Genomic DNA, 24,344 nt, shown 5'->3' with positions numbered 1-24,344 from the left:
TGGCCCTTTTTTTTTTTTTTTTTTTCTAAAAAGGAGTGAGTTTGGCAGTAACAAAGCTTGTGACACACTCACCAGATGCACAGGCTACCCTCCCAGGCATGCTTCCCTTTCTCTCCTCAGCGAGGACACGGCACTTCACCCAACCAGTTGCCCTCAACAGAAATGTGTACGCAGCAGACTTGTATGCATCTGTCTGGCAATGATCGTAAGAAAAGAAAATATGCCTCCAAATAAAAATACACAATTAAATGACAAAATGAAGCCAAGTCTTAGCCACAGGCAAAGGGGAATGATTGCATGAGTCAGAAAAATGAAACATCTACTTCAGCAGCAAGAGGCTGTGAGGGCTGGGGTAGAAAAGGCATCCTGAGAGAGTTCTAGACTGACCCAGGTCCTGTGGCACAATATACAGGTCAGGAGGGGTGGAGGACAGGCCTAGGCTCTAGGACGGTGCATCTCGGGGCTATTTGTGGATTTGTTAGAAACAGACATTCTTTTGGCCTTTTCCTGGCACCACTGTTGCCCGCACGTGGGCAGAAGTGAGCCACCAGTCACTGTTCAGTCATTGCCACCACAGATCTTCAGCAGAATCTTCCGGTAATCCCCTGAAGTATCTCCCTGGCCACAGAAACAAGGAAGACATCCGTTAAGGGAGGTACGGTCACTTTCAGCCTTCTGGCTCCTGATTTTCAGCCCTGAGCACCCTTATAGGGAGGAAGCCCCATCCTGGGGAATTTTCCCCTGCTGCAGGTCGTGCAGCAGGTGGCACAGACCTTAAAAAATGGAATTTAGCCTTCCCCAGGCCCCCATCAGAAGATGGAAAGCAGCACTCACCACAACTATCCAAGTCAAATGAATATCCACAAAAAAAATATATAATCACCCTAAAAACCACTTCCCAGGGCTAACCAATACTGCTCTTTTCCCAGTGCATTTATGCTGCCTTAAATTGGGGTTACCAATGTAACGCAACACAGTGTCCTGCTTAGGAAACGCAATCTCCTCACACATGACTGTCCAGTGGAAGGCTCGGACCTCCCAGTCCCAGGGATCTCCTCTGTCTGAGATCACTACGCTTACTCCAAGAGTGCAGGCTTGGCTTGGCTCATTTCTAATCATTTCCTTCCACCCTAAGCAACTTGAGGGCAAGGCATGTGGCTTCTTCCAGATGTCCACAGCCTGCTGGCATGCAGGAGATACTCTGTAAAGAATTATTAACCTTTTTTTTTTTTTTTTTTTTTTTTCTGAGATGAAGTCTCACTCTGTCGCCAAGGCTGGAGTGGAATGGCCTGATCCCGGCTCACTGCAACCTCTGCCTCCCGGGTTCAAACAACTCTCCTGCCACAGCCTCCCGAGTAGCTGGGATTACAGGCACACGTCATCACGCCCAACTAATTTTGTATTTTTAGTAGAGACAGGGTTTTACCATGTTGGCCAGGCTGGTCTCGAACTCCTGACCTCAAGTGATCCACCTGCCTCAGCCTCCCAAAGTGCTGGGATTACAGGCATGAGCCACTATGCCCAGCCTAGAATTACTAATTCTCTAGCAACGGCTTCATTCATACAGCCAAGGAAACAAAGTAAGCTTCCTGTGATGACATGCCCACCATCATTAAATGCTACTGAGTCTAAGGTGGGAGGATGTGGTCCCCACAGTGCAATTTCAAGGCTCACATGAGATCAGAATTTGAGTGTTAGACCATGTAGCTGAGAATGTATTTTGTCAGACTGGCACTGCCGCACAGCGATACAAGAGTGGCTAGTGTTTAATAGACACTTGACCTGCACCGCCTCACTCAATACTCACAACATTCCTGGGAAGGAACAATTATTTTCTCATCTTAAAGACAATGGAGCTGGGGTTCAGGGAGGTTTAAGGAAGCTGTTCAAGGTCACACAGTTAGCAAGCAGAAAAGCTGGACTCCAAGTGGCGTGACCCCCACGGCCTTCGCTCTGAACAGCCTTACTATGTGGCCTATGCCATAAAGCTGAGTGCAAGAAGTGCTTTGTCAGCAAGTGAGAGCAGAGCTCCACAGAGCCTTTGGGACATGAGTTCTCACTGACAGCTCAAGGAATCACAGGGTGGTTGGGACGCTGAAGGTCGTGGTCAAGGTTGAGGAGGTCCCGAGTGTTCTCTGATGCTGCTGGGGGATGCAAGGTGGGGGCGACAGCAAGGTCATGACCCACCTGCCCTCAGAAGTTTAGTGGCAACGGGATGAGCAAGTCTGAGGTCCATAAACAAGATGCCCACACACAGCACAGAGGCCAAGCATACGGCCACTCTAAGGAGGGAGGTTCCACAGGTGACTGGGATGCCAAAAGGGAGCCCAGTCTGCCTGCAGCAGGGCCATACCGAGATGTCGTGGTACAGCGACTTGCCGTACATCCGCTTATACTCCGATCTGATGTCCAGGAGGTCAGTCTCACTGCGAGACACCATGATGCGAATCAGGGTCCGGTCCTTTGTTCCTGCCCCCTAAAGAGAGTCCCCCCAAGAGCATGAGCACCAGGCCTCCTCACCTGCCCACCCGCCCTGGGCCTTCCAGTCCCCTCCCTACCCAAGTCCTCAGAACTCTCGGCTGAGATTTGGCTCTCCCCAGGCCTTCTACCCTCAGCCCTTGGACCTAGGCACAAGCAGGGCTAAGGTATCGCAACCTGCACGTGGAAGTTACATACCCTCATGGCTTTGTTGAGCCTCTCCGCAAAGAAGGCTGGGGTGTTCTTGAGACATTTCACTAGAAGAGAGAAACTCAGCATAACCAGATCTGCAGAAAATTCTCAGCCCAAGCAGGGCATGGAGTCTACAAGTGTCCTCTTAGAGGCTCAGATGTCAAATCCATCACTGCATCCATCTTTTCTCCTCTTCCTTCTGTTCCAGGCTCAACTATCCCATGATCTTGGCTCCAGCTCTTTGGAACAGAAACACGCAGAGTCTGGACACCAACCCACCCTCTTTCCTGGCAACCACCGTGATGAAAGGACCAAGAGTCAGAGGGGCGGGGGTCTTAGTGGGGCGAGGAGCTGCAGATGGTGACGAGGAACTGCGCTGCTGCTCAGGCAGGAGGGGCAGACTGGAGAGGCCATGACCCTCATGGAGAAACTGTGGCCGAGTGGAATGCGCATCTCCCTAGGCTTCCCAGGTCACGAGACCTACTGTGGGGGGCAGGCAGGGAAATGAGGATTTTCCATCTCTCCCATCCAGAAAACTCTAAAAAAAAGCATAATGAAAAAAGGGGCAGACTGATTTTCCCAGGTGAGTAGAAAGAGGGGTTGTGAGGGCCTCAGGGCGGGGACCCAACTCTGCACAGTGGGAGGGACTTGGAGCCCACCGGGCCCTGCTAGAGGACATGGGCAATGTAAGAGGCACACTACCATCCCGGAGCCAAGCCAGCTTTCCTCAGCATGGGCCTGTTTCGCTGTTGCAAGTAAAAATCTTTCCACGCGTTTCCATCACAAACATCTGACAACTGCCTGCAGGGATGTATTTTTAGAGGAAACTTGGCAGGATATGAGTCATACTTCTCCGGGAGAGCAGCTGGATGCCCTCCCACTAATACCCACACTGCAGTTCCCTTCTCCAGAGCTGCACCACAAACACACACAAGACACCTCCAGGACAGCTAGGGGTTCAACTGCACAGGGACCCGGGAAGCGGCATGACTTCCCAGCATCTGGACACTCTGGGTTGAGTGATCTTGGATCCTGTGGTCCTTTCACGATGTCACCCATCAGCTGGAGGACAGGCGAACAGCCTGAACACTTACAACACGTTAGCCCCTGGACGGTGGGCAGGCAAACCTGAGACACTTACCCACAGCCAGCATGCCCTGCTCCAGATCCCCGGACATCTCGCGGCAGATGCTCTTCTCAATGTCCCGGCCTGTCATTCTCTGGTACTCATTGAAAACTAGGGGGATGACAGAGGCTTATTTTATGAACTGAAATGTGTCTCCTCAAAGTTCATATGTGGAAGTCCCAACTCCCAGGACTTCAGAATACAACCGTAGTTGAGATAAGATTTTTAAAGAGGTAATTAAGTTAAAACATGCTGCTAGGGTGTACCCTAATCCAATCCGCCTGGTCTCCTTAGAAGAAGAGATTAGGACACACAGAGACCTCAGGGATGTGCACATGCAGAGGGAAGACCCTGTGAGCACACTGATTGCCACGAAGAGGCCACGGACAAACCGGCACCCCACTCTAGGACATCCGGCGTTCAGAACTGCAACAAAATGAACGTCTGTTGCTTAAGCCACCCAGTTTGTGGTATTTTGTCATGGCAGCATGAGCAGACTAACAGAGGACTCACGTGAGGTGGCCTCTGCCCCCAAATCCCCCGCCTCCCACTCTGCTCCCACACCCTACACGTCCCCAGGCCTGCCTAGCGCTCAAGGAAGCCAGAGATTTCGTCACAAGTCACACACACCACCTGATGTCCCTCTCTGTGTGGTCCTTTTCTCAGGACTGCCAATCTATTTAAGCAAATCGCACCTTAATACCCCTCCAGGGCCCACTCCCACGCATCCCAACACAGTGTCCCCTCTTCTCAAATCCCCCACACCTGCAGTCTCTGCCATTCCTTGGCTTTATTCATGCATCCATCTGTCTTCCTCAGCCTGCCTGGGAGCTGAGGCCCAGCCTGCCCCAGCCAATCTGGCTTTTTCTGCCCACCCCTGCCAGCCCAGCTCGATCTAGGACACGCAAAGCACCCATGGGAGTGGACGGCTGGCTCCTAGAGAGGCAGGCAGCATGATGGAAACCTGGGTCCTGACTCCAGCTCTGACCCAGGACATAAAACTCTCCTTCCCCAGCCTGAGTCTCAGCTTCCATTTGCATATTAAAGTCATGATTTCTGCTCTATCTGTATCTATCTCAATATCTTCTTCAAATCAGCTCCTCTTTTCTCCTAAGTAATGTTTGTGAAGCCATGGGCTTGATGCACTACTTACATGTTCCGTACTCATTAAAAGAAATAATGATTAAGATGAAAATGCATTCACTCAGGCTCCATTACAGGATAGTGCAGAGGTTAAAAAGTGTGCTCTGGGGTCGGGTGGCCTGGGTTCAAATCCCAGCTCAGCTGTTACTAGCTGTGCACCCCCACTTCCCTACCACCCTGTGCCTGCTTCCACAGCTGCAAATGGGGACAGCTACAGTGCCTGTTGTGTGCAGCACAGAGCGGTTGCTGGGTTTTCATCCTCACTGCCCACTGGAGCAGCCCTGGCCACAGCCCACCAGTTGCTCAGTGTGGTCACCATCCTCTGTCCTTGCCTGCCACCTCACACTGGCCTCTAGGACCCCCTTCCTCTGGGTCCTCCTACCTCCCTAGCGGCTCCTTCTTAGTCTCCTCACACAGGTGGGCTCCCCAGTCTCCCTCCCGAGGGGACCTCCTGCAGTCCCAGAGCCTCGGATACCTTCGATTACTCACAGTTCCCTTACCTTTCACGTCCAGGCCAGACCTCTTCTGACCTCCACACTCAGCAACCCAGCAGCCTCCCTGCAGCTCCACCCTGCAGGCACCTAAAGCCAGCTCCACCTACAGCTCCCCTGTCTCAGTTGAGGGCCATTCTCCCACTGCTTGCCCTAAAGAAACCCTGTGTAATCCTCAACCCCTCTCTCCCCCACACGCCACGTGTCCAATTCATCAGCTAACATGGCCAGAACCTGACACCTCCTCACCACAAGCCCCTACCACCACCATTCCTTCCCTGGGTCCCTGCAGCAGCCTCCCGATAGGCTTCGCTGCTTGGCCTTGCACCCTTCACTCCATTCTCCGCACCACAGCCAGGGATTCTGCATAGCCTCCTCTGCTCAGAGCCCTCCATTGGCTTCCTATTTTGCTCAGGATAAATACCCAACTCCGGGAAGTCATCAGCAGGGCCCTCTCCCCTCTCTGCCCTCATCTTCCACTCCTCTCGCTCACTCCACTGCTCCACATGGTCCCCCTTCACTGTTCTCAGTCGTGCTGGGAGCCCCAGGCAGGCCTCTGCCCCTGCATCTCCTTTAGGTTTTTAAATCAAATGTCCTGACCTCAGTGGGGACTGGCCCAAGCACCTCCCGGTGGACCCTACCATCACTCCCTACCTGTTTCCAGCTGTTTTCTTCTACAGAAGTTACTATCTGATACAGATTTGATTTCATTGCTGTTTACTGTCTATCTGCCCAAATGAGAAGGTGCAGCCCATGGAACACAGACTCTGCAGTGCCCTGCCCCCCACCGTGGCCCCACACCTGCTCCACCACCTGATGGACTGACCCATAGGGAAGTGAGATTTACATCTGTTGAATGAATGAGTAAATGAATGGCACCCAGTATTATTGCTATCACTGCTTCTTATGCCAGGCTTTGGAAAACACTGGATTGGGTGCTCCCGAAGGACTCTCCCAACTCTGACATTCCACATTCCCACGTACAAAGATACCAAGTTTCTACACCGGTGGAACCTCCAGAACTAGATGTTTGCAGAACTCAGGAAACCCCCTGACAGTGTCTTTTAAATCCCCACCAGGGGGCTTTTTTGAGGAGGCGAAAGCCCCATGCAGGGAGGAACTGCCAAGTGTTCCCATAGCTTTGTTTCCCCACAATCCCGACTGCCCTCAACTAACTGGCCTCAGGGGGACCCTGGCCTGACTTACCTGCCACCAGGTGGGCCCGGCTCCGGGAGCACAGAACTGCATTGAACTTGGACTCGTCTGTTCCCAGGCGGTTCTCCCCGGCCGCATACAGTTCCTGGAGAGAGAGGAAGATGTACATGCGGCACAGGCCACACCCAGACCCCAGGCCCAGGTCACCCAGGAGAGCCTGGTAAACTTCTGAAGGTTTGAGCCTAAAGTATTTGCCAATTTGCAAAACTAGATGGCCTCTAACGTGCCTGCTAGGCCTCAGGTAGCAGCCCTGAAAAAGAGCAGAAAGCAGCAATCAGGGGCTGAGATCCCACAGGTCAAGATGACGCCAAAGCAGGTCTGAACTGAGAAGGCAGAGCACGAGACAATTTCTGCCCCGCTGAAACTGGCACGCAAAACTCTCGCTGGAGCAAAAGCCAGAGCCCTGAGCCCCAGGGGTGTCCAGCTCTGACTCCCAGAATGGGAATGGATGTCACCAGCCAGAGAGACACTGAATAAGGCAGACCCCTGCAGGAGCAGCAGGGCAGAGACCAGGGCAGAGGCAGGTGCTAACTGGGCATGGAGGACCAAGCCAGGGGTATAGGCCCTTGTCCGGGCTCTGCCTCTAGCTTTCAGTTAGGAACAGTGCTCAACTTTTTTGAGCCTCAGTTTCCTCATCTGGAAAGCAAAAGGACCAGTCCAGAGGAGTAGCTCTCCTCCAGTCCTAACAAGGGGGCACTCCTTGGGGTCTCATTCCAAACCCGCAGATGGTAGAGATAATTAGACCACTGGCAGCTCCTGGTGAATGCCCTGCCATGGATGACAAGGGCAGTGAAGGGGGACAGAGAGGTATGGCTAACTCTGCCCCATCAGGAAGTCATGGCTCTGCCCTGCCATAACACTACAGTTGAAATTCATTAGTGGGAAACCCAAACTTTTCGAGAGAGTAGCTCCGATGCCTGGACTTTGCTTGGACTTTTCCCCTTTTGTCTGCAACTCACAAGGTGGACAACAACAGAATTCTAAGGCTGCTCAACTAATGTGGCAGCTGGTTTCTAGGCTCAAACCCTCAAAAAACTAATAGGCAAGTGCAAATTCTGCCCCTTTGCAAACAATGGTATGTGCAACTAAACATGGGGAAAGTACGCAGTCGCACGAAATCCCACATCCAAAACCGTGATCTATCAACTGCTGAAATACTAATTATCTCACATGTTCCCGTAGGTGGGGAAGGTGAAGCCCAGGTCAGACGACCTGCTCTAGGTCATACAGTTGAGCAGTTCAGCACGTCTGAAACTCGTGGCATCTGCAACCCACTGCTTATCTATTGTTCTTTCCACCCTAGGGCACCTCTCTCAGGAAGCAAGAAAGCGAGGTACACCCTGCTTTAGGAAGTCCAGGGGCTTGGCCATCACACTCACCTGGGCATCTCTCTGGGCGAGGGACATGTCCACATTTGTGCTTTCATCACGGTTTCCCTGAAAGGAAGCAGGTGTATGGTCAAGCCCACTCCTTCCCCATTTCTTTTCCCTTTCCTCATTGCCGGGATCCCATCTCTTTGACTTCCATGGCTTGGGGGCCCCGAGCCCTGTCATGGGAAAAGTACCTGAGAGAGAGAGATGAGGAGCCGCTGGAAGTGCCCTGATGTGTCGCTTCGAATGGCCTCTTCCAGGGTCTTTTTGAATTCTGAAAGGGAGAAGCAAGGAAGGTCCACCCTGTAGCTCTGTTTATGGAGCTGCCCATTGCAAAACACTATAGTGGGGAGAATAAGGCTGGAGGTCTCGGCTCGGGCTCGAGAGAGCAAACAGCCCACATGGCCCTCCAGGGATATACAAGCCTGTGACCTCCACGCTGACCTGGGCTCTAGTCAGCCTCGGCCCAAACCACATCCAGGTTTCCCCTGGCGCTCCCTTACTTTAGTCATTTGCACCACGTATACACAGAAGGAAGGGCTGGGTCTTGGGTCAAAGCCCTGTGTGTTGGGGGTGGCAGAAGATAGGTTGATAAGAAGGCCAGGAAGGAGTAAGAGGCCCTAGGAGAGAGTGTGGCCATAGCCCCAAGAGCACAGAGATCTGCAGAGGGCAGAGGGAAGAGGGCAGAGGGAGTGGTGTCACCTGCTTTGTAGGCTCTGTTTAATTCTCGGATGTGCTCATTGCTGCGGGAAGCGAGGATCTCAATCAGGCAGGCTTCATCAGTGCCAACCCCCTGCAGGGGCAGAGAATACAACCAACCATGCGCTTGTTCCAGCAGCCTCACCAGCACCCGGGAAGAAGAGTGGGGGCCATGCTGCTGCCCGGACCCCAGGGCCAAACCCCAGCAACAGAGGCCCCTGACACACAGACATACCCTCCGGCTACTTAAGGGAGTCACCTCCTCTCCACAGCCCAGGCAAGCACACTGACAGTGGCAGCGGTGATGAATAGGGTTCACACAAAGGGCACGCCCATGTATCAGAAAACTGAGCATCAGAGAGGGGTACTGGCTGGTCCAAGGCCACACAGTAAATGGTTGGGTTACACACAGGCCTGCGGGACTGTACTGCCTGCCCTAGCGCACAGGGTGCACACAGAGCTGCGGGACTGTGCTGCCTGCCCTCGCCCGTGGGGTGCACACAGAGCTTCGGGACTGCGCTGCCTGCCCTCGCCCGCGGGGTGCACACAGAGCTGCGGGACTGTGCTGCCTGCCCTTGCCCGCGGGGTGCACACAGAGCTGTGGGACTGCACAGAATGGACAGGATCCGCCCCTCAGTCAAAACCCACAGGACTGGAGGAAACAGTGAGCCCAAGTTGGGCCCGTCAGAACCTGCCCCTGTTTGGAGACCCTGCTGGATTCTTCTGGAGCTGGGTCTCATAGGTACGCGGAGAGTGGTCAACAGGCACCCCTCCCCAACCCCGCATGAAGCAGCCATGGCAGGAGAAGCACAGAAACTGACAGAAGAGCAGGCGCTCAGGAGAGGCAGAGACTAGAGAGACATCTGGCCTGGCCCTCTCCATGCCAGGCATCTTGGCTTTACCCACATAACTGATTCTCCACCTTTGTTCTTCTTAAACTGAACTGTGTTTCTGTCATTTGCTAGTAACAGAGTCCTAAAGAATGGGAACGATACCAACCATGGCCTCTTACCCCTCTGCTTACCACAGACTTGCCACCTTCAAACCCTAGCTCCACCATTTCTTTAAGATGGAGAGAGACCAGATGGAGAGAGACTTAAGGCTCCCTGATGATGACGGGTGCATCACTCGCCTCTTGGGGAAATCACAGGGAATTCCCTTTTCTACAGCACGTGGACTCTAACCCAGGAAGGCCTGGGAGCCATACTGATAACAGCAACTAACGAGTGGGCTAGAACACAGCACACTGTCCAGGCCTCCTTCTGGGCTGTGTGTCCACATGCATGAATGCATGAAAACACACACACACACACACACACGTACACACCTTGATGGCTTCCTTTATCTCATATACATCAAAGAGGACTGGGGTCTTCATCAGAGCCAAGATTGTCTTCTCAAAGTTTCCTGACAGTTCAGATTTCAGATCTTTGATCAAATCCTGATTGGATATTCAAACAAACAAACAAACAAACAAAAAAAGTCTATTTTAAAAATCCACAGGAGGTGACTACTAAGAGCCATATCCCAGATTCAAGGAGCAGCGGCACGGACATCCCCCAGGGGCCCGAGAGAAAAGCCTGCTCTCAGGCCTGCCCCAAACCTCCCGAATCAGAGACCACAAGATGCCCAGGGGATCGGTGACACATTGAAGTGTGAGAAGCACTGGGCTAGAACATGAATCTAATCAATATTTACCCAATTTTTACCTTTCTAAGATTCAAAACCCCAGAAGTTCAAAATGCGCTCATACATGCCCCTCGTACTTGGGCAGTGCTCACAGCCTTTCCCTGCAAAGTTCTTACATCAGCTAAACCCCCCAGGGTGGTCATGAAGAGGGCAGGGGAAGGAAAATGATGTGGCCACAACCTTAGTGAGATGTGGCAGAGCAAGGGCTAGAACCCGGGGCTAGATGTCTGGAGCCTCTCAGCCAACCTTGGCACCCTGTGGCATCCTTCACCTCCCAACGATGTCACCCGCTGGGTGGGCAGAAGGAAATGCCCTCCTGCTCCTTACTGTCCATCCGGGAGACCCGGGCCCACCCAAGAAAAAGCAGGGGTTAGCAGGGCTGTGCTGAGCTCAGGACACGCCTCGCTGTCCCGCGCCCCCACCCCGCAGCTTGCCTTGCCGTAAGCCGTCTTGAAGGAAAGGAGGATCTGCTGCCGCTGCTTGTTGGAGCGACTCCCCAGGCAGTCAATGATGGCCTGCTCATCCGTCCCTGGAGGAAGAGGCAGCAGGGGTGGGTCAGGCAGGGGTTATGAGATGCTCTGCAGCTGAGACTTCCCTGGCCTGGGTGCCTCAACTGTTCTGGGCATGCCAGCCGCAATCCCACATCCATCTTCTCTTTTATTACCACTGGGGCCAGGTCTTCGTCCCCCAGCTACCCTAGCCCACAGAGCCACTGTGAAACTGCCTGGGGAATAGGGGGCAGGGGGTAGGATTTGAGCCACCCAGGGTCTCTTACCAAAGCCTTTCATGGCCTTCCGCAGGACCTCGGCATCTCGCAGGGGGTCAAAGCCAGGAGCATCAGCGATGGTGCCTCGGCTTCCAAACTACTCGGACAAACAGTCACAGGTAAGATGATACGTATGCCACCTTCCCCAGATTCAAGACTGCTCCACCCCTAGACTCTGGGAACAGCCCTTTCTCTAAGAGTTGGAGTATCTAAAGGAACCCACAGTCAACAACGCAGAGGACTCTACGCCAAGTCTGCCTAACTTGACTGTTATCTGGCCTTGTGTTCTAGTATGGAAGCTTTTTCCTGGCTCCAGTGGCTGGGAGCCCACCTATAGCTGAAACCTGACGCTGTAAATCTGCCCAGTGCCCAGGTCCTCCAGGGCTGGGGCTCAGGCTCCCGATGAAGGGCAAGCCTCAGGAGCAGGGGCTGTGGCCTCTCTCATAGATGACTGGTCTCCACAGCACGTGAGCACACGTGGGTACTCCTAACTGGGCTGGCTAGCCCATGTGAACCCTCTAGCAGATGCAGGTATTCAGACTCCACAACTGTGCATGGCAGCCTGACGACCTCTTGATCTAGCACTGGTTCCCTGGCACTGTTCTCTAGACTAAAACCTGCCAGACTTCCTCCAGACCCTGACAGCTGCACAACCCAGCAAATTTGAACTTTCCAGGTTATACTGTCTCCCAGTGGATTGTCTTCCTAGGAGCTGGTACAAACTGGTTATAACACAATTATGGGGGCAGCTCAGGGAAAAGATAAGGGAGGGAGGCTGGAGGATGGCACAGGGGTGGGGGAACGTGTGGGTATGGAAGGGAAGGAGGAAAGGAGACCCTCTGTCTAAAAATAGTCATCAAGCACATACCATATCCCTGTGCTGGCTGGTTGGGCCATATAACCATGACAACGAATTCTAGGCTCTGCAAACATGAACTGTTCTCCAAAATGAGCCAAGATCAACCCTGGAGGAACTGCCAACATTTTCCCTACCCAAAGGGAATTTTAAGAATCCTCAAAAACCCGTCTGTGGGGGGCGCATATCAAGAGGACTGGAGATGCTGTTGGGCACAAAGGCTTAAGACAGGTGGCCTGGGCAGTTCTTACAAAACACACAGCCCAGGCAGTGAATGACACAGAGGAATAAGGAGTACTCGCCAGGAGCGTTCTGACCCAACTCGCATGTGGAGTGTCTCATCACACTGGGAGAAACAGGGCAGCTCCCTTGGGCCTTAAGCAACACAACCCAGAGGTGGGGAGTCTGCAAGAAGGTGCCGCTCTTTGTTTTTCTGTTTCTCGTTGTTGTTGTTGTTGTTTGTTTGTTTTAAAGACAGGGTCTTACTCTGTTGCCTAGGCTGGAGTGCAGTGGCATGATCCCGGCTCACTGCAACCTCTGTCTCCTGGGCTCAGATGATCCTCCCACCTCAGCCTCCTGAGTAGCTGGGCCTACAGGCGCACACCACCATGCCTAGCTATTTTTTTTCTATTTTTAGTAGAGACAGGGTTTCACCATTTTGCCCAGATTGGTCTTGAACTCCTGGGCTCAAGCGATCTGCCCACCTCAGCTTCCCAAAGTGCTGGGATTACAGGCACGAGCCACTGTACCTGGCCGACACTCTTTGTTAAAACAAGAAGTTGCAGCTGGAGGCCTGCGCCTTTCCCTGTCTCCCCATCTACTGGACCATGTGTCTCCAGTCTTTGGGTCCCAGGCCTGGGCCGAGGGAGGCAGTGGGCTGACACTCACCTGGGTTGGAGGCACAGCGGGGGTGACGGTCCCAGACCCTGGGTATCCTGGGTAGCTCGGCACTGGCTGCTGCTGCTGCCCAGGGAGTGGCACTGGAGGCTGACCGGGGTAGGTCACTGGTGGCTGCCCAGGGTAGGCCCCTGGGGGCTGCTGTCCAGGGGGTGGCATGGGCTGGCCCGGCACAGGAGCCCCTGGGTATGGCGGATATGAGGGCATCCCGGAGGATGGGTTTCCTCCTGGGGGTGGATACATCCCATAGGGAGGAACAGGCTGCTGGGCAGAGGGGGGCTGCCCGAACCCCCCAGGGGGCACTGGTGGGTAGCCAGCCCCAGGGGCCCCAGGGTACAGGTTGGGCATGTTGGCTCCTCCAAACGTCCCAGACATGTTGGCCGCCTGCAAGGACACAAAGCAGAGAATGAGGCCAACAGGCCCCATTGCACTCTGTCCCTCCACGCTTTTTCATATCTAAGCCAAGTCAGTCCTCACAGCGTCTCCGCTTGTGGAACATGAAGTACCGTTATACCTATTTCACAGACCACAGAATGAGTTTACTTGCTCAAAGCTACACAGCCAGTAAACAGTGTGGCTGGATGCAAACCAGAGATCCTCACCCCCTTCTGCAGGGGAAATGCCTTCCCTCTCCACATGGCTGCTCCTCCCATCCCAGACCACCTGGGTGAAGGTTAAGAGCTCACTGCCCAAGAAGGCATGTGGGTCCCATACTCAGGGTTGGGGGCACCGCCATCACATCAGCCTGCTACCCACAGACACCTCTGGCAGGCATGTTCAGGTGAATCTGCACTCACCAGGAATAAAAGCCTAAATCCTTAGGATGAATAGCCTCCTACACCCTGCAAGAGCTGGACCCCCAGACTTCATTTCTCATCTCATCCCCTCGCCTTTCCACTTTAGCCACACTGGCCTCTCCTCCATGTCCCCAAGCACCTCAGGCCCCCTGGCACCTCAGGGCACTGGCATTCCCTAGACATCCATACAGCACTTCCTTCCCCTGCTGCAGGTCTTTGCTCACACATCCTCTTTTCAGCCAGACCCACCTTACTGCCAACTTAAAATCATTATCCCTCCATCACCCCACCCCCACTCCTGACCCCTTTACCCTGCTCATCTTGTTCCCATGGCACCTACACTTTCAATAACATCACATCGTTGACTTAAGTTACTGCTTGTCTTTTCCCCATAGATGATAAATGCAGCACGGTCCAGATTTTTGTTTATTTTATTCACATATCCCCAGTGCCTAGAACTGGGCCTGGCACAAATTAGGGTGTGTACTGGTTGCATAATTTCCTCTAAGCATACGTTTGTTTTCAAATCATAAAATGCATTATTTTAAAAGCAAAACAACAAATTTAAAAAGTAGCATGTCTGCCCAAGACACCTGCCACACACCCACCCAGGCCTAACCACAAGAGCCCTCCATATGTACACACACGCACACGCAGGTACATGAATGTGGATACTCATATATAGCACGTGCATGCACACTCATGCACACACCCTCACCACCCTCCCGACCCTAACCCCGCAGGGCTAAAACGGACCTGTGAGATCATCTGGTTCCCCCCCCCATTTTACAGATGGGAAAAGTGAGACCCAGACAGGGGCAGAGAGCGGGTGGCAGAAGCCTGATGAAAACCCTGTTCTGAGGTACAGCTCAACACACTACATACCACAGCAACACACACACAGACAATTCTGGAGCCCCAGAGGCCAGCAGCTTTGATTCCTCTGGCCACGCAGGTGTGGCCCCAGGGCCGCCTCAGCAGGAAGGCTGGACTCACCATTCCTGAGAGGTAGTCCTGGTTGAACTGTCCCGCATAGCTGGCCACATTATCCAGCCCAATGGGAGGCATGCTGGGCGGAGGAGGGTAGGCAGCACCTCCCCAGGGACCACCACCTGAAAGCAACATCAAGCCATTTGGCCCCTACCAGTCCCCCAACCACACGGGGAAAGGCAGAGATGCGAGCTCCCAGGTGGTCAGGAAGGGAGGCCCAGTAGAGCCTCGAGCCTCGGGACCCCACAGACCACATGAAAACACCAGGGGGAAAGTCTCCCCCTAGCCCACTGGCAGAGGAGGGGACACCTTCCCCTCTTCCCAGGGAGGAAGGTGGAGTTCCCCAATCACTCCCAAGACCCTCTGTGGGGTATTAAGGAGGTTGGGAAAGCCCAGGCAGGCTCTGCCCTCCCGAGTTCACCATCATGGAGCGGGAGGACAGACAAAGACAGACTGTTGTGGGACACCACGCTGAGCCCATGTCAGAGGTGACCATAGGGAGCTCTGAGATTTCAGTAATGCGAAGGCATTGGCGGGAGGGGCTTTGGCTGTTGGTTATTACAAGTCTGTAAAAGGCAGGGAGAAGCAGGATAAGAGGCTGGAGGGAGACGGGGCTGGGTCATGGTGAACACAGATACCAGTCCACAAGAGGACAGGAAGAAACAGAGGTGAAAAGCCCACTCTGAAACCAGCAGGACTGGTATGTGCCCTGGGGCAAGGCTTTCACCCTCCTTAGGCTTGTTTCCTCAGCTGACAAATGGGCTCATAGTGAGTGTATGCCTAGACTGCTGTGACGAAGACTGAGTTAACGCCTGCAGGGCTCAGCTGGGTGCCCGATGGGCATTCGACATCTCTGGCCTGTTAGATGCTTTCCTGTCCATGGCAGCTTCGGATCGGCTCTTCATCTCCAGGGCTCCAGACCCTCCAGGAAGAACCTTCCCTAAATCTCCTGCCTCCTTCTCTGTTGCTACTCAGAGGCTGTTCAGCTGTGCTAGCAAAGGTGGCAGTGGCAGGATTTCTACTACAGAGAGGGAACTGAGGCCAGTGCCAGCCAACCTGAGGTGGGCTTGTTCAGAGGGCAGTGGCCCAGTTCAGCCCCTAATGTGCTCTGGGACAGCAGCTGAGCCACCTCTCGGTCTGAGTTTGTTCTTCACCTGTTGAACGGGAGGGAAGGTAAATGGCCTGCAGGTCAGTGGTGCTCAAACCACAGGACCTCAGCTCCAGAGAAATGAATGATGCCTGGGGGGCCCCTGGGGCGAGGGGCAGCGGCTCAGGCACCCTCAGGATGACCAGCCTTGGAATGGCCCTTTTCTCCCCTTGGTCCCATAAGCCCTCATATTTCCTTTCCCACAATGGGGACCAAATCTCATTTGAGGACCAAAAGGGGCCAGGGCCAGAGAAGACGACTTCTCCATGTGACTACCCACAGCTCCTGCAGAAAACAGGGAATGAGTGACCTTTGACCCTTAGCATCTGCCTCCACTTCCTCTCTTGGCAAGGGGGATCTTGTTGCTGCAAACCCATACACCTTGAGCAGAGGGTAGGAGAGGTGGCAAGGGGCAACCATCACCTAGCAATGCTTTGGAGGGCACCACGTCAGAGGCTCTGCCTGCCTATCTCATCAGTATCCAGGACCACCTAATGAGGGAGAAATCCTTGAAGCAATTTTGCAGAGAAGAAAACTGAGTCTCAAAGTGACAGCAGTTGCCTACTGTTACTAGAGAGTAAGGCAAGACACCCAGCCCTGGGCCTGGGCCAGCGCTTTCTGGAGCCAGTTTCAAACCCAAGCCTCCCATGGCCTCAGCCTCAATGCTCTTCTCCAGCCCCTGCCCCCGCTGGCTGTCTCTCTGCTCCTGTTGTCCTCTCCTTCCCTGCTGGGCTGTGCTGTGAGGGGAGGAGGGGAGGGAGGAAACTACTGTTCTCCCCTCTCCACTCCCAGCCACTGTACAGAGGCAGTATTCACTCTCCTCCCTACCCCAGACCCTCTTACCTGGTGCAGCTGGTGGGTAGCCGCCTGGGGGTGGGGGATAGCCAGGGTAGCTCATGGTTAGATCTGGAAGAGAAGAGGAAAGCACATTCAGGCTCTGCCTGGGAGCCCCTGCTGGCCTGTGGGAGCCAGCTTCTCAAGAGGGCAGCCACCCCCACAACTGGGACCCTGCAGGAGAAGCTGCTGCATCTGCCCTGCTTGTCGCAGCCCAGTTCACTGCCCCGTTCACTGCCCCCTGCTGGCGCCTCCAGCTAGAAACAGTACCCACCAGCATGCGGCCACACCCCTGGCCCCACCCACAGTAACAGGATTCACTGCCCACCAGGCTGTTCCCTTGAAAGTCCCTCTCACTGAAGCTTTGCTCCTGCCTCTGCTGGCAAGGGTGCAGTGTGCCTCTGGGTCTGTTCTCCCACCTCAGAGCTAGAGACGCACTGCCTCATTCTCAGGGCTCCAAGTCTGTCTATTTGTCTTCCTGTGTCCTTATTGCCATCCCTTCAGCAACAGGGGAAGTCAGAGGCCCCTGTCTCTCTTCATTCTCCAACCTCTGGTTTATCAGGCAAGGGGACCTGGTAAGGTATGGAATCATCATTCCTAGAAGCAAAAAGGGCCCTCAGGAGGTTCATCTGATGCAGGGTGAAGAACCAGGGCAAATGAGGCAGCACCACCCTGTTTCTGCAGCAGAGGCTGCTAAGAGAAATAAGTGATTTGCAGATCTGTCAGTAAGGGAAGAAGAGAGGCCTGGACAGGTGCGAGGTGAGACACCTGCTCTCATGAAGTCCCTCTGAACATGGATCCCTTGGCAATGTCCTATTCCAGTTAAATTGCAAGGAGGGACACCAGCTACATTGTGCAACCTACCTGCTCTTGCTAATAGCAGCTGCTGCTGCAGTTTGCCGAGACACCCAATGGCAGGCAGGCATGTGAGGAAACCTGCAGCCTCCCTCAACAATCACACCTGCTCGTCTCGGGTATGTGGTTTCTTTTCACACACTGGGTCTCACGCTGCAATGCATATCAGAATCACCTGATGGGATTGTTAAAACACATTGCTGGGCTCCACCAAGAGTTTCTGAGACAGTAGAACCAGTTTTTGCATTTTGAACAAGTTCCCAGATGATGTTACTGGTCCAGGGAACCCACTTTGAAGACCACTGTTCTGGTCATGCTATCCAACTATAAGAGTCTAGTTGCCCTTCATATCTATCTTGAAGAACTGGGCATGCTGGGTTTTGTTTGTTTGAGACAGGGTCTTTCTCTGTCACCCAGGCTGGAGTGCACTGGCACAATCATGGCTCACTGCAGCCTTGACCTCCTGGGCTCAGGTAATCCTCCCACCTCAGCCTCCTAAAGACATGTGCCACCATACCCAGCTAATTTTTTTTTTTTTTTTTGAGAGTCTTACTATGTTGCCCAGGCTGGTATATGCTATTCTTTTTATTTTATTATTTTTTGAGTATTTTAATTTTATTATTTTATTATTATTTTTTTTTTTGAGGCGGAGTCTTGCTCTGTCACCCAGGCTGGACTGCAGTGGCGCGATCTCGGCTCACTGCAAGCTCTGCCTCCTGGGTTCACACCACTCTCCGGCCTCAGCCTCCTGAGTAGCTGGGACTATAGGCGCCCACCACCATGCCCGGCTAATTTTTTGTATTTAGTAGAGATGGGGTTTCACTGTGTTAGCCAGGATGGTCTTGATCTCCTGACCTTGTGATCCACCGGCCTCGGCCTCCCAAAGTGCTGGGATTACAGGTGTGAGCCACTGTGCCCAGCCTATGCTGCTCTTTTTAAGTTTTTATTATTTATTTTTTTTGAGACAGGGTCTCACTCTGTAACCCAGGCTGAGTGCAATGGTATGATCTCGGCTCACTGCAACCTCTGCCTCCTGGGTTCAAGTGATTCCCCTGCCTCAGCCTCCCAAGCAGCTGGGATTACAGGTGTCCGCCACCACGCCTGGCTAATTGTATTTTTAGTAGAGACAGGGTTTCACCATGTTGGCCAGGCTGGTCTCGAACTCCTGACCTCAGGTGATCTGCCCGCCTTGGCTTCCCAAAGTATTAAGATTATAGGCATGAGCCACCACGCCTGGCCTATTTTTATTTTTTAGACAGGGTCTCACTCTATCACCCAGGCTGGACTGCAGTGGTGCAATCTCAGCTCACTGTAACCTCCACCTCCTGGGATCAAGGGATTCTTGTGCCTCAGCCTCCAACAGGAGGGCGCAACTATCCTGGCTAATTTTTGTATTTTTAGTAGAGATGGAGTTTTGCCATGTTGGCCAGGCTGGTCTGAACTCCTGGCCTCAAGTGATCTGCCTGCCTCGGCCTCCCAGAGGGCTGGGATTACAGGCATGAGCCACCGTGCCTGGCCTACATGCTGTTTTTAAGGAAGATAAGAACTTCCTTAAGGTACCACCAGTCCCCATAGGGTGGATCTGGTTTTCAGCCCTATGGGTGTAGTCATTTGTTTGGGTCAGTGGGTCCAGGGGTGACTGTAGGCAAAGCCCTATGGCTTTGGAGAGAGCTGGAACTGGCTTCCTGTAGGGTGGACCAAGGACCTACTCCTTGCACAGCTTTCGGTCTCTCTGAGCCCCTAAGCACGTGGTGGATGAGGTCCCCGGTGGCATCACTTTCAGAGAGGGTGTGACTCATGTCCCTAAGGCTGGGTGGGCTGTCAGTACAAAGCCCTCCCCGTCCCGGCCCCAACTTGATCCTTCTTGCCCAGACTCTGCCAAACCCTCCGACTTCACTGGTGAGGAGGTAACCTGGGGGATGTAAATGACCAGTGGGCCAGGAACCTTCTATTAGGAGGAACTGCCCCACAGGTGAGCAGGAAGAGCCGGGATGGTGTCTCTGTCACCTTCCTCTCTGGAGACACCACTAGGCAGGACCTTTGAGCACCAAAGACACTCTCCACTCCTGGCCTCCTCTCAGAGAAATGAAGCCAAAAGCTCCATACACAGCCAGGCCAGGGAAAAAACCCGAGAAACAAAAGTTGGATACCACCCTGTTCCTTACACCAAGTAAATTCCAGCCAGGCCAAAGAATGCAATGAAAGAAGTAGCCCCAAGAACCAAAGGCAGAAAATAAAATTTCAGCATAAGAGACAAACTAAAAAAAAAAAAAAAAAAAAAAAAAAAGATGAGAAAAAAACTTAGGGAAAAATTTTTATTAATATAATAAGAAAAAGATCAACAACCATTAGAGAAACTGTCAAATGATGTGAACAGATCTGGCAGTTACAGAAAAGGAGCTGAAGACGTTTACCTTCAGCAATGTGCTGAGGAAATCACCAATTAAAAATACACAGATGTCAGCCGGGCACAGCGGCTCACGCCTGTAATCCCAACACTTTGGGAGGCTGAGGTGGGCGGATCATCTGAGGTCTGGAGTTTGAGACCAGCCTGGCCATGGTGAAACCCTGTCTCTACTAAAAATATAAAAATTAGCCAGGCGTGGTGGCAGGTGCCTGTAATACCAGTTACTCGGGAGGCTGAGGCAGCAGAATGGCTGGAACCTGGGAGGCGGAGGTTGCAGTGAGCCAAGATTGCGCCACTGCACTCCAGCCTGGGCGACAGAGCGAGACTCTGTCTCCAAAATAAATAAATAAATAAAATACAGAGATGTCAAAACTTTAAATTTAAAATGACACACCTTTGACTCAGCAACTCTACTTCTGTAAGTGTCTTTCCTAGACACACACCTGTGTGAAAAGTCATACAGACATGAATTTTACTACAGCCTTATCTGCGACAACTCCTAAACCTCCACCAATGAGGCTGGTTAAATAAACCACAAGAGGTCCGACAATGGATACTCTGTAGCTATTTCTGGAATTAGCCAGCTCTGGACATGGAAAGATGAAATGACCACCATTATTAATCGAGGTGCAGTACTGTATATGTACTAAGCTAATAAAAAACCCAGAAACATGCAAACTAAATGGTTCCTGTGTGCATACGTGCACGGACCTCCTTGGAATGACACACAAGAAACGAGCTAACACTAGCTGCCTCTCGAGAGGAAAGCTGGGGCTAGAAAATGAGGCTTCCGGTTTAGATCTGTTTCCTGTGCCTTTCTGCCACACACATGTATTGCCCATTAAAAAACTTCTAAAAAGGCCCAATTCAGGTGCGGATTTCTGAGCTCACTTGAGGCTAGCCTTTTGGCCCCCAAAGTCCTGGCTGGTCTTCCTAGACTAAAAGAACACACACAGGGTCCATTCAGTTCCAGGCAGCCTTGGTAACCCTGGAGGGCCTGCAGGCCAGCCTTGATGGCACTCGTGGAGTTCATTCCTGGGGTGGCTTTTAAGGGATTTCCCAGCAGGAGTCAAAATCTGCCTCCTGGCTAGGAGCTCTGCCCTGCACAGCTCCACAGGGCAGGTCGACCCCACTGTGAGCTGTGGTCCTGAAACCCTAGGTCTTCCCCTCTCCCCAAGATACACCTCTAGTCCTCCCTTCTTAGAAAGAATAGCCTCATTTTTCCCTCTACCATTCTCTGCCTGAAATAGTTTCAAGTCTGCTCTCCACTCTTTTTTTTTTTTTTTTTTTTTTTTTTGAGCCAGAGTCTCACTGTGTCACCCAGGCTGCAGTGCAGCGGCACGATCTCAGCTCACTGTGACCTCCACCTCCTGGGTTCAAGCAATTCTCCTGCCGCAGCCTCCCAAGTAGCTGGGACTACAGGTACCTGCCACCATGCCAGGCCAGGCTGATTTTTGTATTTTTAGTAGAGACAGGGTTTCACCATGTTGGCCAGGCTGGTCTTGAACCCCTAACCTCAGATGATCCGCCCGCCTCGGCCTCCCAAAGTTCTGAGATTACAGGTGTGAGTCACCATGCCTGGCCTGACCCCACTCTTATCTTTCTCTTTTCAGAACCAAAGGCCCCAGGTATGGTCTGAAGAGTGCAGGGCAGGACCTTCCTCTCCCTCCAGTGGATGCTACTCCCTACCTCCCTGGACTGGTACATGTGGGTTTTCCAGGCCACAGAGACCTTCTGTGGGCTCCTGTGAAATTTCTCCCTTGGATTCTGCCCATTGCTGCAGTCTGCTGAGACCTGCTGGGATTCTGCTCAACATCAAACATCTTTCCCCTCTCTCTCAGCTTTGTTTTACATCCAAGGACACAATAGACATGGCATTTGTGTTCTGCCAAGTAACCACGATGAAAGGACCAACGAGGGACACTACAGAACTGTCATACTCAGAACTCCCCAGTTCAACACCAAACACCAGGCACCATGTGGGTGCAGGCATTTAACCAGCTCTCCCCCAACTCACTGCCACCACCCAGTACACATTTCTCCACGTGCCCAAGTGAGGGTTCTAGCACATCTACTCTGAAGAGAGCCTGTTTATCTGCCTAATTACCCCCAGAAGAAAAGTAAACGCAGCCCAATAGTCAGGGGTGATCTTCAGGTGGACACAGGCTCCCAGTGCCCACCAATCTTCCCCCCAGCTATCCATGTTCCAGGAGGCTAGAGGCTGCAGGATCAGCACACTCTCTCTGACTCACAGAAGCAGCATTCTTCTCCTTTTCTTTGAAAATTAAGAAATCTGCTCACGGTCCGGTCTTCTGGTAACTTTGACCTCTGCATTTTTTCAAAAGAGGCCACCACAAGGGACTGTCCTTGGAGGAGTCATTCCTGGCACCCCAGGGCTGCCAAATCTGGGCTCGGCAGGACTTCTAAGGCCCTCATGTCCCCCTCCCTAGCCTGTTCAACCCCCACTCTCTAGGAGAGAGGCAACACAGTGAGCTATAATCCAGCAGATCTGCTCGCTCTCTCTCTGGCATCCATGAGAATCATACCTTCCACCCTGACCAACGCCTCTCTCCTCCTTCTTTCCTTGCATGGGGCAAGGGACATGCTTCACACTGCTGGTGCAATGCTGATGGCTGGGGCATGTCCCCTGCTCTATGCCTGCTTCTGATCACAGCCCTTTGACACGGGGACTCAATGGAGAGCGCCTCCTGCACACAGCAGGCAGCCGGCCTCCTTAGGGATTGGTCCAATTCTTAGAAACCTGTCTCTGGGGAACTTTTGGCCTCTGGTCCTGCCTCTCAGGGCAGGCTGCAGCACAAATACCGCCCTTCCTTCCTCACTGCCACCATCCACCTGCAGCTGTGCACCTGATTTCATCCAGCTGGGGCCCTCTCCAGTTAAATCGGTGCTTCTGAAAAACAGTCGCCTATAGGGCTTGTTAAAACCCAGATTGCTGGGCCCCACCTCCAGAGTCTCTAAATCAGTGTCTCTGGGGCAGGGCCCAAGAAGTTGCATTTCCAATGGCTCCCAGGTGATGCTGATGCTGCCTGCCTGCAGGCCACACTGCTTCATCATGCATGACAATCACCTGGAGAGCTCGCTAAACACTCTACTGCCCTGGCCCATTCTGGGCCTTTTAACCTGGGATAGGCCCAGGAATCTGAAGTGTAAACAAGCACACATACCCCCTAGTCCCCAGTAATTCTGATGTAACTGGTTCTGCGGTCCACACTCTAGGAAACACCCTTTCCTTTAAGGTATTGGACACTCTCTAGCTTATCTGATCTCACTCATTGATATGGTTTGGATTTGTGTCCCTGCCCAAATTGTAATTTGTAATTACAATACAATCAAATTGTAATTCCCAGCATTGGAGGTGGGGCCAGGTGGGAGTTAACTGGATCATGGGGGCAGATTTCCCCCTTTGGTGCTGCTCTCAGGACAGAGTTCTGGTGAGATCTGGTTGTTTAAAGGTGTGTAGCGCCTCCTCCCCACACCTCTCTTCCTCCTGCTCCAGCCAGGTTAAGATCTGCCTGCCACATGATTGTAAGTTTCCTGAGGCCTCCCCAAGTAGATGCCAGCATCATGCTTTCCCTCACCTGGAGAGCTTGCTAAAAATGCTGGTCCCTTGGCTCCCATATTCTGGGCCCTTCAACCTGGGAAAGGCCCAGCCTGCAGAACTATGAGCCAATTAAACCGCTTTTCTTTACAAATTATCCAGTTTCAGATATTTCTTTATAGTTGTGTGAGAACGGACTAACACACTCTTCTTCACAATAGTAAGCTCTAGGGACAGGCACTAGACCTAGGCACTCCCACAGTTGTATGGCAGATGCGCCTGACAGCAATCACTTAACTTAAGCATACCCAGAACGACCCTACAGTCTAAGAAGAACGTGTGTTCAGAGTTCTGAGCTAAGGAACTGTGGCCAACCTCGAGATCCATTCCTTATCTATAAGGAACATCAGAACCCGTAAGCCATTCCATGGGATGCAGGCCATACAGGAGATCAAGGCCCTTTGTTCTACTTTAAATGAAGGTTGCCAGGTGGTGGTGGTTAGGAAGGAGGATGCTAAATTAAAATGCTATGTCTCTACTAAAAATACAAAAAATTAGCCGGGCGTGGTGGCGGGCGCCTGTAGTCCCACCTACTCGGGAAGCTGAGGCACGAGAATGGCATGAACCTGGGAGGTGGAGGTTGCAATAAACCGAGACCGTGCCATTGCACTCCAGCCTGGGCAACAGAGCGAGACTCCATTAAAAAAAAATTGCCATACAAACTGCATGCTTTTTACAACCAGTAGTGGTCCTCCCATCCAGCCTACCACCACTGGACCGCCCCATATATAAGTCCCCTCAATAAGCCCTATGCCTTGTTCGCTGGCGCTGGG

The 24,344-nt window shown here is 52.7% G+C and overlaps 1 protein-coding gene across 9 annotated transcripts in view; it reads right to left on the bottom strand.

Annotated features, from left to right (window-relative positions):
* Window positions 1–24,344, bottom strand: part of ANXA11 (annexin A11) — a 46,575-nt gene continuing 22,231 nt past the window's right edge. For 4 of the 9 annotated variants that reach the window (XM_025395499.1, XM_025395500.1, XM_025395502.1 and 1 more), the window contains 13 exons: window positions 16,700–16,762; window positions 14,716–14,831; window positions 12,914–13,306; window positions 11,179–11,266; window positions 10,838–10,932; window positions 10,042–10,155; window positions 8,718–8,808; window positions 8,210–8,289; window positions 8,025–8,081; window positions 6,637–6,730; window positions 3,812–3,907; window positions 2,677–2,735; window positions 1,687–2,476 (listed from right to left, as the gene is read on the bottom strand). In XM_025395499.1, coding sequence (XP_025251284.1) covers window positions 2,177–2,476; window positions 2,677–2,735; window positions 3,812–3,907; window positions 6,637–6,730; window positions 8,025–8,081; window positions 8,210–8,289; window positions 8,718–8,808; window positions 10,042–10,155; window positions 10,838–10,932; window positions 11,179–11,266; window positions 12,914–13,306; window positions 14,716–14,831; window positions 16,700–16,754 — 1,638 coding nt within the window. In that variant the 5' untranslated portion in view covers window positions 16,755–16,762 and the 3' untranslated portion in view covers window positions 1,687–2,176. Of the gene's footprint in view, window positions 619–1,686; window positions 2,477–2,676; window positions 2,736–3,811; window positions 3,908–6,636; window positions 6,731–8,024; window positions 8,082–8,209; window positions 8,290–8,717; window positions 8,809–10,041; window positions 10,156–10,837; window positions 10,933–11,178; window positions 11,267–12,913; window positions 13,307–14,715; window positions 14,832–15,521; window positions 15,766–16,699; window positions 16,763–20,346; window positions 20,396–24,344 lie in introns of those variants that run through there. The other 5 variants (XM_025395507.1, XM_025395504.1, XM_025395506.1 and 2 more) reach the window with 3 other exon arrangements.

This window comes from Theropithecus gelada, chromosome 9, assembly GCF_003255815.1.
Source record: "Theropithecus gelada isolate Dixy chromosome 9, Tgel_1.0, whole genome shotgun sequence".
NCBI lineage: Eukaryota > Metazoa > Chordata > Mammalia > Primates > Cercopithecidae > Theropithecus > Theropithecus gelada.
Note: the sequence above shows the minus strand (reverse complement) of the source record. Positions and strands in the feature narration are given on the sequence as shown.